This window comes from Sardina pilchardus, chromosome 12 (genome assembly GCF_963854185.1).
Source record: "Sardina pilchardus chromosome 12, fSarPil1.1, whole genome shotgun sequence".
In the NCBI taxonomy this organism is placed as follows: Eukaryota; Metazoa; Chordata; class Actinopteri; order Clupeiformes; family Clupeidae; genus Sardina; species Sardina pilchardus.
Window position 1 is genome coordinate 8,400,897 of NC_085005.1, and position 17,273 is coordinate 8,418,169.

A 17,273-nucleotide genomic window follows, 5' to 3' on the forward strand; every position below is an offset into this window, starting at 1 on the left:
CTGCGCCACTCGGCCTCCGGCCTCGAGGCTACGGCCGAACAACACCCGTGGGAATATCTAGCAACAACCCACTCCCACTCGTGCTATATTGCTTAAATATGTATACTGTATGTATATACTGTATGGGCAATTCCATGCAAAACTGTCAAGTCCATAACCCCACACAGCATCATACTATGATGTGGATGATGATTTCTTAAAAGCTTATCATTTCGCTCTTCTTGTTTGTACAACATATTCGATGACATTGTTAACATAATCATTTGCATTATATAAATATAACCCCCTTTTCCACGTCTCAACATATACTGGAGTCACATTCTTAAACATAAACAGGATCCTAGGTTCTCAATTTGCTGGACTCACTGTCTACCATAAAGTTAAAGAATAGTAATAACAGAAGAAAAGGTAAGAAGATGTTGATAGCGTGATTAACTAGTGTGGTGCCTCCACTGAAGAATTTATATACCACTGCACTGATGGAAATATGTAAATCCTCAGAAATGTCAAGTGACTACAGTTACTTCTACCTGCTTTGATATATCATTTCATAAAAACAATTTTGGCCATAATAATTATATTGCAATAATATCAATTAAAGTTTTCTTTGTAGCACAAACAACAATAGGCTACAGTTTACATTACTTCAGGGCGTAATGTTAACAACTTCGTTAACATTAAGTTTGTTTGTTCTGTACTTTGCATGACACAGCAACCATTTACTTCCTGTATCATGGTTGCGGTGTCATGCAAAGTGTGCTGTGCCATGCCGCCATCTAGTGGTTAAGGAATATTTCACACCCATTATTATGATAATAAAAGCTGCGCGGTTGAAAATTGGCACAAAGTCGTTTGGGTGATCCATGTGATAAATTGTGTTTTGCTTTCCATACTTCGTTACTTTATGAATGGTGGTGTATTATTAAGGTATCATTTTGAATGTCATTACTCTGACATTCAAGAAATAACGGCTGCCATTTTTCGTGACCCAGGGTCAATGGGGAATTGCATTGAACATGGGTCACGGATGTAATGTTTTTGTTCTCCACTAAGTTTCTCCACGTTGCGTCGATAAAATTTCGAAATTCTTGCTCTATTATGTCGGACAAAAATGTAGGTTATTATCAAAGTGAAATGGTTACTGTCATATGTCAGCAGCGTTTGTTTCAGCACATCGATCGGAATCAATGGGAGTCAATGGGGAACCGTAATACTTTTAATAGCGGCGTACAAGGAAGCTTAGTGCAGGATGACGTGACGGCGGTTTTTCAAGTGTTACTTGCCCTCACGGACTTTGTACCTTTCCTCAAACGACCCGTGTTAGTGACGCTAACGTCGCTACAGTTTCACAGCACATATTCACAGCAGAATGAACATATTGGTCCGTCCATTCATCTTTAAAAGTTCGTTTTTTTCTAATTGTTGAGCAAGCCATTTTCTCTCATCTCCTCTCTCTCCCGCTAGGCCTATTCTCTGTTGCTGAAAGGTAAACAATCGAGTTGATTGGCTTGGCTACGGACGAAGGTCTTTGATGATATTAGGCTGACAATTAGGCTGGGTCCGGACAGAACCGTCACTGTGTCCGGACCCGGACCGTGGTCCTCCATTTGGTGATGCCTAGGCTACTCTTTGGGGTGGCCTGACCAGCGATCACGCAGTCCACCACTGCAGTTTACATGGAACAGTACTGCCTAGCCTACCACACAAGTACCTGCCATACACAGCTTACTTTCTCCCTCTTTTGGTGAGCCATACCCTGACGGAGTCAATGACAATCAATCAGGAGGAGTAGTTATTGAAAATAATCACGCTGACGGTGTCAATGACAATCAATCAGGAAGAGTAGTTATTGAAAATAATCACACTTTAGACATGACCAGCCTACTTCAACTTGGCAGCAGCTAGCAACAGGGGGATTCATAGGTGGCACATAGACCATAGCTAGCATGAGTGCAAATATTTTTAGATCTTCTGAATAAGTTTACTGTACTTATTCAAACGACATCAGCACCACTGTCACTGGATATAAAGCAAACGTTGACTTTCACTCGGTGCTTCACTGACGGTAAAAAAGTGTCATAATATTATCTATGCACTGCCTGATGTAGACTAGCTTGACAGCAATTGCTAGCTCGATGAGTTGCGAAACGACATCAGCAACATGTACCTCTCGTTCCATATTAAATTTACAGTTAACATAGTTTGGCTTCTTGGACCATGCATTTAATTACCTTTCACTGCCTTCACGTCTGCCAGGCTCCAAACTGTCTTTGTTACTGAGGGCTAAAGGACTGTATGGAAATGAGGTTTTGTGTTGCTTGGGTGGCGTCAGTTAAAACACCGGTTGAAGCAGTCGTTTCTTTATTTTCTCTTCAAACAGGTTCCACACAACAGTGTGGATGAACTTATACATATAGGAATGTGTGGTCTGTAAAGAACCAAATAAAATGCTATTAGTAATATGATTGCCAAATAAAGTGTATCTCTATCTCTCTATGAGCACAACTTGTCTTAATTACACACGTAACATTACAGCATTCATTCATCCCCTGAATGCTAAATCTCCGTTTAGCATGCTAATCACTTGCATTATATTAACGTAAACGACACATCCCACCTACAATACACATAACCAAACATTACTTTTACTTACTTTGTTGTCATGGACGCACACAACTTCAACTTACAGGTAGTAGACTCACTCTGTATTAATCTCTATAAAGCTAACGTCATGACTGCAACTCTCTGGTAATAGCCTACTACTAACCAAAGATCATAGAACGCTACGTCTGATGAAACTAAACATGAGACTGCACGAGGGAGCGTCGCTAGGCAACCATACCTCAACAAAATAAGAGTCTTTCATACAGTCTTCATAACAGCAGTTGCAATTCAGTATTAAAACAGCCTTGGTAAAGTTAAAACCAACTATTTGAACTGCAGTTAGTTTAGCCTACCCTCATAACTAGACCTCTCAAATTCCGAAATTTGAAGTCTAAATATACATTCTAATTAAAATCCTCGTTGCCTCACGCACACCACAGACAGGGCGACCGCTCTACTTCCGGTATTTCGCCGGCTTCGAGTGATTTACCCAGAATGCTCAGGTCAATACAAATCATCCAAAACACACCGTCAGTATGAAACATCGTGTGATTGTCGAGTATATATACCAAATGAACACATTCAACACCTAACAGCGCATAAGTCCATACTTGCCCCTCGGGGTCATGGCATTGCTAAGATATAAACAGTTTCAGGATGAGAAACCCCGTTGCGGACTACCCTAGAACTATACCCACATTGCACCATTGCGGACCATCTCAGCCATCCAATGAATGAATGACAAGTGCAGGTCTACCATTAGACCATGAGGAAAGTATGAAATTACATGGCAAAACCACATAGTGCTGTGATAATTGCACCATTAACTTTTACAAGAATGGCCTTGATTTGATTTTTTTTTTTTTTTAAATATCAACATTGTATCTTAAATCACTCTGAAATGTCATTTCTGCATGAGATGAGCTATTCCGATTAATAGTATACATTCGCCAACACACACGTTTTTGCTAATTATAGAGCCATCGACAGACCAAATAACACCAAATTTATTGAGGATGCTTTGGATGGGGTCTCAAGTCATCCCACCAAATATGGCTTTCATACGTCACAGCTTTTCCAAGATAGGCCCACTTCCTGTTTGGCGGCTTCGCTCGCTGAATTTAATTGGTTGTCACAGGCGAACGCTTGGACGTATGAAGGCGAAATCGAGGCGGTTGATCCGCCTTGGTCTGTAGATCACGCGTGCCAAGTTTCATGACGATCGGATAAACTATGTGGCCAGAGTTGGTTTACTTTGACTTTGGACAAAATTCAAAATGGCGGAAAATCCATCATGGCGGAAAATGACGTCATATGGTGCGTTGGAATCGGCAAAGTCAAAGGATTCAAATGGTATAAGTTTTATCAAAATCGGCCATACGGATCAAACGTTACGGGCATTAACGCGTTTTCCAACTTTGACCAGTTGGTGGCGCTAGGGCGTGAGAGTGGCGAGCATGAAACCTGGTGGTGTCAATCAAGGTAGTCTCCTCTATCAGCGTACCAAATTTCATGACCTTATGTCTTACGGTTTGGGCTACAGGTGGAAAAATGTGTGGGCATCAGCGCTCAAAAATCACTTTTCCATTCATTCCTATGGGAAAAAATCGACCGGAAAAACTGGAATAACGGGAGAACGACAAGGCGTATCAAAAAGCTGTATACAAGCCACCATCCTCGCATCAGGACGCACGCGTGAGAGGTGGAACGGCGTCTCTAGCTCCAAATCCCTAGGACAAGATAGGGAGACAAAAGTTGGACTTAAGATAAATATGAAACGCACGGATAACAATAGTGTGCTTTGCTTGCAGCAAGCACACTAACTATGCTCCATTATAACACTAGAACATTATTCAAGAATAGAATAGAATAGAATATATACTTTTTTGATCCCGTGAGGGAAATTCGTTTCTCTGCATTTAACCCAATTTAAAGGAATACGCCACCCAAAAATGAAATTAAGCTAGTCTCGGTCACCCCCAGAGTTAGAACAGTGAAAAAAACCCGGTTAAAATCCGTCCGGGCATTCTCCTGCTTGGGAGCAGCGATTTTAGCTTTAGCTTAGCACAGTTGCTGTAGATGAAGGGTGTCAGTGAGCACGTCCTCCAAAAAAGTGACCGAGACGTCTACATTTTTTTCTAAATATATCTTGGGAGCCGTGTGTTCAAAACGAGTACAAATCATAATGCAAAATCGAACGAGACTATTACCTGGGCAGATCTTTACTTGGAACTATATTCAGCCTCATCGCCGACGAAGCACCGCTAGCTAGGCGCAAAGTTCTCACGTAGCAGTCTTGTAAACTCCCAACTTCTAGATTCGACTGGAACTTCACGGGATGGGATTCAAGTGGTGCTACGTGAGAACTTTGCGCCTAGCTAGCGGTGCTTCGTCGGCGATGAGGCTGAATATAGTTCCAAGTAAAGATCTGAGCAGGTAATAGTCTCGTTCGATTTTGCATTATGATTTGTACTCGTTTTGAACACACGGCTCCCAAGATATATTTAGAAAAAAATGTAGACGTCTCGGTCACTTTTTTGGAGGACGTGCTCACTGACACCCTTCATCTACAGCAACTGTGCTAAGCTAAAGCTAAAATCGCTGCTCCCAAAGCAGGAGAATGCCCGGACGGATTTTAACCAGGTTTTTTTCACTGTTCTAACTCTGGGGGTGACCGAGACTAGCTTAATTTCATTTTTGGGTGGCGTATTCCTTTAACCGAATTAGTGAACACACACAGCACACAGTGAACACACAGTGAGGTGAATCACATACTAACTCAGAGCAGTGAGCTGCCTGCCCAACCAGGGGGATCGAACCGGCAACCCTCCAGTTACAAGCCCCGAGCCCCCTAACCAGTAGGCCACGGCTGCCCCAGTCACACTGGTCTCATAAAGCTAAGAGATATCACCAACTTTAAATACATCCACATGTTTTAGGATGCCAACTGCTGCTTTATTGATTTGGAGTGCAGTACTTTAGACGAGTGGAGTTGAGCCGCGCATGCCATGGCTTCCCATGACCACACCCTCATCCCTGCCTAAAACATACACACATACACACGCGTTCTATATACAGTATATATATAGTTTACAGTCCGTTCATTATTTACCTCTGTGTACTTATCCTGAGTTGTAAAACAGCATTGCAGTGCTGAGACATCTGTCACAAATGATGCCACTCCTATAGAAAACATAAATATGTCACTAATATGGTTGCAGAAATCAGCATCTGATATCAGCATGTGATTATACTATTTGAACGTTAGTCTAGCACAGGATTAAAACTGAGATATGTCCGTCCAGAGTACAGTGTTGTTAGTTAAAGCAAACCTGCAGCACGCCTCCACGTCAATGTAGAAGGCAACAATGTGAAAGCTTTGCCATCAATCACAATTCCGATGTGTGGCATAGGAGCATTTAAGAACACAGCTGAAGTGACAAATCCACGGCCAACCTGTAAACAAAACAAGGACAATTGTGTTGTTTCACTTGGCACAATAGCTACGTTTACATGCAACCATCGGAATGACCAATCGGATCGGTCAATCGGATCGGTGGATCCGATCGCAAAGTTTACATGGCAAGGAGTATTTTGGATGCGCGCGTTTACATGTCAGCTTCACGCGCATATAGCCTGCTTGCAGTTTTGCTACCCGAGATGGACGTGAGAGCTTATAGCCTATGACGTTTGAGGCGTGAGATATTCCCTACTTCCAATCCTCTGCCTCTGCTTTCTTCTGTTCAAAAGCAACGTCATAGGCCTAGAGTTTCGTTTCTTTTCCTTATAATTAGAATGACTAAAACAACGAAAATATAAACTAAAATTGCGTCCTCCTAACACACTCACTGGCCGCTTTCACACTGCACAGCAAGTCGGTCAGCAAATGCTAACTTCATGCACGGTCATACAGAAGTATTCCAAAGCCAAAAATATAGCTGATTATCCTGTAATCTGACGGGGTAGCAAACCACCAAAACGTCTGACTGTTCGCTAGTTGTTTTGCACCTCAGATGTTGTTTAACGAGTACGGCCCAGCAACACAAATTCAAACTTGTACGGAAATGCATTCAATCAGGTCCTTGCCGTCTACCTAGCTTCCACACTGTTCTTTCAGACATCGCAAAATATCTGTCTCCACTGGAATCTCCGAAACATATACCTGTTAATATTTGGCTTTCAGAAAACGAGACTTTATCACTGCATTTCAGTCGTTGCTTTTACCAAAGCCTACGCAGCTGCCAGTTAGCGTAGCCTATCCAACTGCCTGCAGCCTAGTACTTCCTAAACTTCAAAGATGCTGTCAGATTTTGTTGTTGTTTTGAAAGTGTCACGAAACTAAATAGCCTATTCTTCCGATGCCATGTTATCCGTCACTGTTCAACCCATAGACCTAAAAGAAACATATGGTTCAACCTCACGCCCAGTGCTTATATTACACCTAACCAAAGATCTTTCATTACTAGCTTTAACCCTCCGTGGTGGCTTTTTTGATAAGAGAAATATTGCGCCTCCTTTTCTGAACATGCGCAGAAGGGAAGAGTAGCAGAGAACGATCCGATCCAGTGTATACATGACAACTATTTTACTACCGGACGTGTCCGTTCCACCTCTTTCAATCCGACCCAAATTTCAATCAGATCGGCGATTTTCATTCCGATTGTCTTGTTTACATGAAGGAATTTCAACCCGATTGGGCCTGAATCGGATTAGAAAGGGTGCATGTAAACGTAGCTAATGTCAACCCAATCACTACAGCTATATAGCCTTTAGCGCAGTCTGCTTTGGTTGCAATTGTAGCTCTTTTTAAGTCACAGGGTTCTATTTAAGCAATCTAAGCGCTTAGTCTGAAGCGAGATGTGTGGGGGTGTATATAATGTATGGGGGTGTGGATAATATATGCATGGGGGTGTATTATAATATGCGCGCAGTGATATCACCCACCACTACTGCTTGTTGCCTACGGGATTATTCATCACTGTGCCCATGGTACATTTGCAACGTTCCTTGATTATTACGCCAGAATGGGAGTGTAGTTCCATGTCAAATCAGCCTAGAAAATCATGTTTCATTTTCCGTTTGTCTTATTGCACTTGAGAAGAGACAGGTTTTAAATGAGAAAATTACCAGAAATCGTAGTCACTTTTAAGCGTGATGATAGCAGGCGAGAAGCTAATGGTCTAAATCGATTCAATTATCTATGCTAAAAGTTGTATTGCCAGACTTACGGAAAGGCTGGATTGTTTTGCTCGAGAAGAGGTGGAAAATGAGCTTAATTCCCCAAATGGTGGAATATCCCTTTAACAAGGGGAGACATGGGATTGGACAAAAATATATCGCATCCCCTCACTATTTGTTTGCACAATCTGTCAATCATTTTACACAAGGTTTCTTTAGGACTTACTGATATGAATAATTTTAGTCAAAGCGCCCAACAAAGATTTTTTTAAAATATCCACACAGAGCACAAAAACAATGTTAAGCTCATAGATTATAGCCTAAACTTGAAGTCCTTTGGTAATATTAAAATGTTATGTCGACTTAACCAACAGTGTGCAGTGCACAGTCACTTGCCATGCACATCAGCACTAACATGGCAATGCATAATATTATTTTACACTAACAAAATTACAAAAAATAGAAAAATGGAACAGACTGAAAATAAAGTGGGCACTGATGTTCTTTAAAATAATTCCTGTAAATGTTGTCATTTTTAATCTTCGCTATTGGTGCACTGGCATGTTCAACTGTTAGCTGGAGTGTAATGTCACATTAGCCGTTTTCAGACAGGTTTTCCGCACATTCTGCGATAATTGATTGCCGCATTTCTGACTGTGCGTTCAGACCAAGAGCGACCAAAGCTGCAAAATCGCCAGAAGTAATTGACTTTGAATGGGGACGAGCAAATACAGCGACCAAAACGACCACAGCGACCAACGTCAAGACTTGGGCGACCAAAGCGACCAAAAAAAGTCGTCGACAGATGTGGCACCTTGACTTGTCAACTTTCTGATATAAACTGGAGACGAACGAATACAAATAATTTTAGCAGCTGCTTTTACCAGCTTTGGTCGCTCTTGGTCTGAATGCACAGTGGCCGCGCTGTCAGCTGTGCATGCCTGACAGCGGAAGAGTGACGTTTTTACACCGGGAGTATGGAGGAGGTTATAGCCTTGCTGCATTACCTGCAGCGTGTTAGAGAGCTGGAACTGTTCAGCGACATTAGGGTGCTTTAAATACACATAATACTTCCCTCGATCATCACTGACAAGTGCAGATTTTTTCCGCGATTACTGTGGCGCCAACATTACGGCAAAATTACTCAGTCAGCAGCAGGAAAGGTTCCGGTAGTAGATATACAGATTTCAGACAGCCCAGCAAACTTACTTCTGGCCGGCAAACTTACTTCTGGCCCTCGATACTGTAATGGTTCAGATCCATCCACAAATGCAGTATCTGTATAAACAACCCATGCCCTGGAATAGTGAATATAAAAAATACATAGAATCAATATCATTTCAATTTCAAATATTGAATATAATATAATCTAAATAACATATATTCAAAACAATATGTACACAGTATACATTATATATTTGGGTGCATCAAGTGCCGCTCTTTCTCTCAAAAACTCTTCTATGGTGGATAATATTATGTCATTTGATGAATAACCACTAGTATGAAGTTTGGTGACAATTGATAATGATCAAGGGGTACCACAATGCACCTTCATTTTGACAATATTTTATATTTTATGGCTGATTTTGGTTATCTTCCAATAATGTTTTTTACACTAGATTTAAATGTTATGGGGCAATTGCTCTGTCGCTAGTTTGGAGTTTAACAAGGTTTTAAGCTCCAACTCCCAACTCCATGTTTAACTCCAAACTAGCGACAGAGCAATTGCCCCTATAATGTCAATTAATGACATACAGTATCTAGCTTCTGTTTGCAAAAAAACATAACAGCTGCATGTATTTTGACATGGGTCAAAATTTCAACTTTTCACATTTTTTGACATTTCAACTAGGGTTGCCAACTCTGAGAAAATAAAATACGGAACAAAAATACCGGGGGGGGGGGGGGGGGGGGGGGTGCGTGTAATTGGGGCCCACCTACACGTACCTCCACCTCACATCAAATTATCATTATGATTATCATTATCACAATTATTATTATTATGCTATATTGTTAGACATTGTTAGGCACTTTCACTTCAAAGCAGTCAATATTTCAAGTGCTAAAAGTGCTTAAAGTGCTATGCATGTGTGTACATGTCCTATGCACATCAGAGGCCTGCTTTAATAATGTAAGATATATTGACAATAGTTCATTGCTTTTGCATGGTTGCATGATAAATACTTCTGAAAACAACAACAATTATATGGGTGCTATTGTTTTGGGATGTTTCCCTCATGCAAGCATCATACTCTGGTAGGCAAATGGAAAAAAAATGATATGCTTTAATGAAATTTCATTTGAATGCCTGAATGTAAAGATCCAGGAAACATAATACCAACTTTTGTCTATGGTTTAAACGGCCGAGCATATGCGTAAATCACTTATCTGGAGATCTTTAAATGAAAGACTAAAGCTACAATCTTTTGACCATGTTATAGCCTATTCAAATTTGACTAAACAATACTCAATGCTAAACAATGTATTGTACAGTCTCTGCTCTGTTTCCACGTTGTTAAATGTCGTTACGTAGGCCTAATTAAATAGTCTTCCAACAGGTTGAAGCGGAGCTTTGCCAACAACGTTATTGTGTAGTTTCAGTTTCTGTCGCCCAAACGCACACACGCATGCATTCAATGAACACTCATACCACCACTTATTTGTATGACTCTGTTTAATCACATCAAACTAGCTAGCATTTCCTCCTAATTGCAGAAACTTTGTTTTCTTTTGTGTCGGGCCGCGGTTGCTTGATCCAGATCAATTGCGCAGCTAATTATCAGGTGAAGCACCGGACCTCACTCCATGCCTTGCGGACCAGCAGGCTCGCACGTTGTGTCAGGGAGTTTTTAGTTTTTTTTGTGTGTGTGTGTTTTTCATTGTACTATGTGTGCATTGAGCAGTTTCTCAAAAATACGGAACAAAGAGCGTTCCGTATCAGTTCAATACGGAACAAGACTTTTAGGTGTCAAATACGGGACGATTCCGTATTATACGGAACGGTTGGCAACCCTAGTCGCAACAGACGTTTCTGAGAAAAATGACCATTTATGTCACTTGTGCTAAAATCGTGGATTTTAGTGGGAGGTCTACACTGTATGGCCGTGAATACATTTCGCCGAAAAACTGACCTTTTCTAGTCTAAAAACGTGAGTTTCTTGAGGTGAGAAAGTTACAGGAAGCAGGAAGTTAGAGGCGTCTCGTTTTTGCCGCTCTATTCCAATGTTTACGGTAAATGCACTCAATGACAACCACCAAGCCATCCGCGTGCTGTGTCGTTGATACAAGTACCGTAAATCTTGTAATAGCGGTGACCTTACAAGGCGTTCGTGAGTGTTGAGCCGATGGTTAACTTCAAAGGCAGAATTCTCCGTTTTTCTCTTGGCATGACAGGATGAACTCAACTCCTTTGAATGTTTATATTTCAGTTATATGACGTTCAATTCATTAGCTATAGGTATCGTTTTGAAGGTTGATTATGCCCCTTCCTGAAAACGTAATAGCTATGATTTTGAAAATTTGGACAATGTGACTGATTTCGCCGTGGAAGGTCACATTTGTTGGCGAACATTGTACATTTTCCCTAGCACATAATATGAGGCTAAGAAAACTTGTCAGCGCTACCACCTCCAATCTCCTGACATGCCTTCCTGACAGTTTTCATAGACTGTCTTCATCATGAGTGGCCCCAGCTGTGGCGCAACTGGTTGGGGCACCTGCACAGTTATTATTTCATGGATCCAGGATCCTATGCATCCTGATAAAAGTTCCTTTGGCCTTTGAAATTAAAATAGCCCCACATCATCACATACCCTTCACCATACCTAGAGATTGGCATGGCTTTATTTCAGTTAGCCTAATAGGTTGGTTTGATTTGCATTGAGAGATCTTATAGCAAGTACCCCTTGCCAGAGGTCCAATAATCTTGTAGCCTATAATCAGACAGTGTTGAAGCGGAGTGAACAAATTATGTTGCTCTATCTTGGTCAATAGTAATCAAGGACCTTTTCTATAATGGCCGCTGCAAAATTATAATGACAGTGGCATGGGGTTAAGAGCTATGAATCAGGGCCCGTATTCACAAAGAATTTTAGGACTCGTAATTTTTTTTCACTAAAGCCTACCTTACATTGCCAGACTTTGCAAAGATTTGGAAAAGATTTTTGAAAGACTACAGTCTCAGACCCTCTCACATCTAAAGGCCAGTCTCAGATTAGGATTTTGCAAAGACTGTGGGTCACTATTTACAAGACTGCTGCTAGATTCCTTCAAATTACTTCCATCATGCAATAGGCTACACGTCATCATTACCAGGAACTCACATGATAGCCTACTCATATCAAAGTATTTTTTTTCGCGTTTCTGCAGCATTGTTTGATGTGTGACATCACTAACAGATATAGAGTTGTTCTGTCACGTAGAACAGCCGACTAATAAATTATAAGAAATGAAATAACAAATAATCATAAAGGCTACAGCTGTCGCCTATTTTGCCCATTCCTGTTTCATGTTCGCGCAATGTTACTATTGGTTTTTAATGTTCACGTCACTATTTGCATGAGCCACGACTGAAAAGACTTCCGATAATATCAAACATGTTTGATATTGTCGTAACGGCAAAACTAGAACAAGACTGCCTCCGACGGACTTAAAACCGCTAAGATTGGCACCTTACACTAAACGATTTAGATGATGGGAGCGCGTTGCGATTTTAGTACAACTCCCAAGATTTTGGAAATTTAGTCGCCGACTGTTAAAACAGGCCAAAATCGTGCAATGTAAGCCAGCCTTAAAAGTTATTCACAAAGCATTTTAAGCCTAAGTCTAGGACAGCTAAAAAGAACTCGAGAGGACTTCTAACTCACTAAGACCTATTCACAACCCGCTTTTAGTGGCATTTCACGTCTCGATGTTTTGAAATTAACGTGCAGTGCAGGAGCTGTCATGCAAGGTAATAAATGTACATTGCAACTAAGGATGCAAATGCAATAATGCCACCGACAACCAAAACCACCATTGCATGTAAACTAAACATAACATCTCATTGTGCCTAATTAAATTAAATTGTTTCTCCTCTTTGCAAATGTAGGCTACGTGTTTTCATACAGATGAATTTAAAACATGTTGCAAAGATACAGCTCCAGTCCGTAGTGTTTCATTAAGCCTAGGCTATTTGCTTTACTCTTTATTAATTTAGGCTATGCCTATTTATTCATCATCTTCCATCCTTCACAGCTCGACATAGCACACGCATTCTCACCAGCTAGACCTAACACCTGTCACTCAACTCGTCATCGTAGGGGAGGTTTTTGCCATCATTCCCGCGTTATAATCATCAGCCAATCAAGGTGGTCACTTTAATCAAGCTCGTGCATGAGTAATGACGTCCACCATAGCAATGAAGACTCACTATTACCCCGCGTACACACTGTCTCCGTCCGTCAACGGATCACGGAGGTTGGATCTGCCGTATGTGTATTTGCAAACACGTGATCTGATTGGCTGACGGATCCGTCGCTGCCTGAAAAGTTGAACATTTCTCAACTTTCTTGACGGAGGCAACGGAGCTGAAGCGACGGATGGACCCACAATGCATTTCGAGTCCGCCCCATGCAAAGTGAATGAGATCCGTTGACGGACGGAGACAGTGTGAATGCGGGGTTAGTTTAGGAGTTGTCGTTTCTCCTTACTAAAAGTAGGTCTGAAAGGCTTTGGGCCCAGGCCCAGGGCCCGTATTCACAAAGCATCTTATCTTACCACTAAGAGTACTCCTAAATCGCGCTAGAAGATTTTAGTTAGGAGTTTTCCCATAAAAGTTATTCACAAAGCCTTTCAGACCTACTTTTAGTAAGGAGAAACGCCCACTCCTAAACTAAAAGTGAGTTTTTGTTGCTATGGTTGACGTCATTACTCATGCACGAGCTTGATGAAAGTGACCACCTTGATTGGCTGGTGATTATAACGCGGGAATGATGGCAAACCTCCCCTACAATGACGAGTTGAGTGACAGGTGTTAGGTCTTAGCTGGTGAGAATGCGTGCGCTATGTCGGGCTGTGAAGGATGGAAGATGATGAATAAATAGGCATAGCCTTAATGAATAAAGAGTAAAGCAAGCCTAGGCTTAATGAAACACTATGGACTGGAGCAGTATCTTTGCAACATGTTTTAAATTAATCTGCATGAAAACACGTAGCCTATATTTGCAAAGAGGAGAAGCGATTTAATTTAATTAGGCACAATGAGACGTTACATTTAGTTTACATGCAATGGTGGTTTTGGTTGTCGGTGGCATTATTGCATTTGCATCCTTAGTTGCAATGCACATTTATTCCCTTGCATGACAGCGAGCTCCTGCACTGCACGGTCATTTCAAAACATCGCGACGTGAAATGCCACTAAAAGCGGGTTGTGAATAGGTCTTAGTGAGTTAGAAGTCCTCTCGAGTTCTTTTACACTGTCCTGGACTTAGGAGCTACTTTTAGGCTTAAAATGCTTTGTGAATAACTTTTAGTGAAAAAAATTAGGAGTCATAAAGTTAGGAGTGACACGCCCATTATTTTTAGGAGTTCCTCCCTAAATTCGCCAGTTAGGAGCTACTTTTAGCCCTAAAATTCTTTGTGAATACGGGCCCAGGTCTTCAATATCATTCTGTGAGTAGTTTGTCCTACCATTGAAAGTGACAATATAAGCAAGTAATACATCTGAAACGTTCAAGTTCTGTTTGTGTGGCGATATATTTGTTTTCTCAGCCGATGCATAACCAAATAACTGTAAGACTCCTTAAGTCTCTTTTTCTCGTTTTGACAAATAGCCGTACAGCTTAATGTATTGTCTGACAGTCATTATCCAAAAATAAATCCTGACCATATCAACGTTGGTCGAACAGAACACTGCGAAGAGGAGTCGATATGGCAAGCCAACTGAACGTGACCGACTGAAGTATCCTATTCTCGCAGATGATAAGCAGTCATTTCCCACACACCAAAGTGGTGCAGTACCTGCCATAGTTCAGCCGCCAACACAAAAATCTACTCGCCATTAGCGCTTGGCAGGTGCTAATTTCGAGCCCTGGCAACTATGAAATACATCTTACCCCATAAAAAGAGCTTTCTGCATGTCACAATGATCCCGAACAATTGTAGACGGTACTGGTCCGTCATACCGCAACATTACCTGAGTGATAACATAGATACAACATGTTAGATTCTCACACAACTAGGGGTGGCAAAGTTCATGAAAAAAATGGAATGATTTGGATCATGTGTCATTCGTACAGTGTTGACGTTTCATGGCACAATACAGCCTCATACCAATATGAGACAGTCCGAGATATCCTGAGCTTCGATTTAAGCCCAAATGCGATGTGAAAGTCACGGTGCGTCCGTGAATGGAGGTGCGTCTTTGCATGCATAAGGTAGTGTTCACTAAGCATACCATGCTTATTTCTACCCTCTGCCTTACATACTGTAGCTGCAGGTGTCAGTAATAATCATGATAATCAGGGCTAGTAAAAAAAAGGGCTCAGGGCCCGTATTCACGAAGAATTTTAAGGCTAAAGGGGTAGATCCTAACTGGCAAATTTAGGAGAAACTCCTAAAAATAATGGGCGTGTCACTCCTAACTTTTTTCTCACTAAAAGTAATTCACAAAGCATTTTACTATTGTTGATTTACATGTGACTGCTTTCCTGTTCGTTTTGTTATGAGGGTGAAATGACAAATAACAAAGTAAAATTGCTGAAATATGTTCAACAACCAGTATTTACTGAAAGGTGCATAATTCAATGTGGTTGCTATCCAGTGACGTCATAATATGCAAATTAGATGAGTAAATTGACCCCTTCATAATCTTCTGTTCATTCTCAATGATTTTCATATTTACAATAGGACTTTAGGAGAAGGATCACTTTCAAGCCATGGCCTTTTCACAGTTTTTATGTAAAAATCCAGTGTTCTTTTTTTAAAACCTGGTGCCTGAAGGGCTAAATGTCACTAATTATTATTGTCACTAATTCTATCAGGTTGAAGCGGAGCTTTGCTACCTACGAGTGGTTTCAGTTTCTCTCGCACAGACACGCACATGCATGCATTGAATAAAACTCTCATACCACCACTTAAAGGGACACTTCACCAATTAGCATTAAGTTTTGTATCTTTAGAAAACCAGTCATGTTTTTGAATGGTCGTGTATCATTCCCTCAGTTTGCCTTGAGATGGGAGAAATATGGATTTCAATGAAACCCATGATTAGGACTTTCTGCTTTCAATGATGTAAAATTATGATTTTTACATTATTGAAAGCAGGAAGTCCAACATTGAAATCCGTATTTATTCCATCTCAAGGCAAACCGAGGGAATGATGCACGACCATTCAAAACCATGACTGTTTTTCTAAAGATACAAAACTTAATGCTAATCTGATAAGTGTCCCTTTAAAGGAATAGTTCGGAATTTTGGACATAGGACCTCATTTCCAACTTTGCCGAGGTGATATAGGTCGGTGGAGACAGTTTTTATCCCCGTTTAACCCCTTCCTTAACCTCCTGAGACCCTGCGTCCTCATATGAGGACATTACATTTAGGCTCTGCTTTACCTTGTGCTTACTTTTTCTGAATAAAAACCTGTTGTCCTTATATGTGGACACTTCATTTTACCCTCTAGTGTTATCAGACACACAATACAATGTTTTGGGAAAAAGCAATATGGCGTCGAAATCCACCTCCACGCTTTACCGGCATATGCGTGAGAACTATCGTCATGGTAACGTGCCAGTGAACGTTATGACATTTTTTTTTTTTTGTATATGTTTGTGAACAGTTGTAGTATGATATGGCATCAAGTTTCCCCCATTTCGATCATTACAAACAGACCAGGACGTGTTTAACTTTCATGTCCTCATACGAGGACATCGGGACTGAAATGTACGCATAATTTCATTTTTAGGCTACATATTACATTGAAAATTGTCGTTCATTGGCCATATCAAACTACTGTAAAGCAATAATGGAAGTCAAAGTGTGGACATAGACATAATAGAGTAGCCTGAATAAATAAATCCATTGAAGGAATTAAAAAAATAAATAAATAAACAAATAAGAAACAAATAGAGCAGAACTGTTTCGCTTCAATTGATTGTGGATAGACTTCTCTCCACATGGGTGTGACCCATATGTACAACTAACATTTACAAATAAACACTAAACTTAACCAAATTAATAACAGGACATTTCTGTTCAATAAAAACAAACTGTTTTCTTAATAGTTGAATCTTAGGCACTTGGAGTACACACATAAATATTCACATTCTTTCTGGATTGGCAATCTCATTGTAATTTATGGTAATAGAGACCCAATGTCCTCATACGAGGACATCGTTTTTCTCAAAAACTACTTGATGTACAGAGGTGAATTTTTTTTTGTATGTTTATGAAGCCCTACTAAGCCAAAATAATTGAGTGAAATGAAAAATGCATTCAAATTTACATCCAGG

At 40.7% G+C, this 17,273-nt stretch overlaps 1 protein-coding gene across 2 annotated transcripts in view; it reads right to left on the reverse strand.

The window, feature by feature from the left end:
* LOC134098021 (cation channel sperm-associated auxiliary subunit delta-like) overlaps positions 1-17,273 on the reverse strand; it is a 54,037-nt gene that overhangs the window by 26,706 nt on the left and 10,058 nt on the right. The window contains exons 3-6 of one of the 2 annotated variants that reach the window (XM_062550972.1): positions 14,877-14,956; positions 9,011-9,080; positions 5,937-6,060; positions 5,717-5,787 (exon numbers count right to left, since the gene is read on the reverse strand). In XM_062550972.1, the coding sequence (XP_062406956.1) occupies positions 5,717-5,787; positions 5,937-6,060; positions 9,011-9,080; positions 14,877-14,956 (345 nt within the window). Of the gene's footprint in view, positions 1-5,716; positions 5,788-5,936; positions 6,061-8,991; positions 9,081-14,876; positions 14,957-17,273 lie in introns of those variants that run through there. The other variant, XM_062550973.1, reaches the window with a different exon arrangement.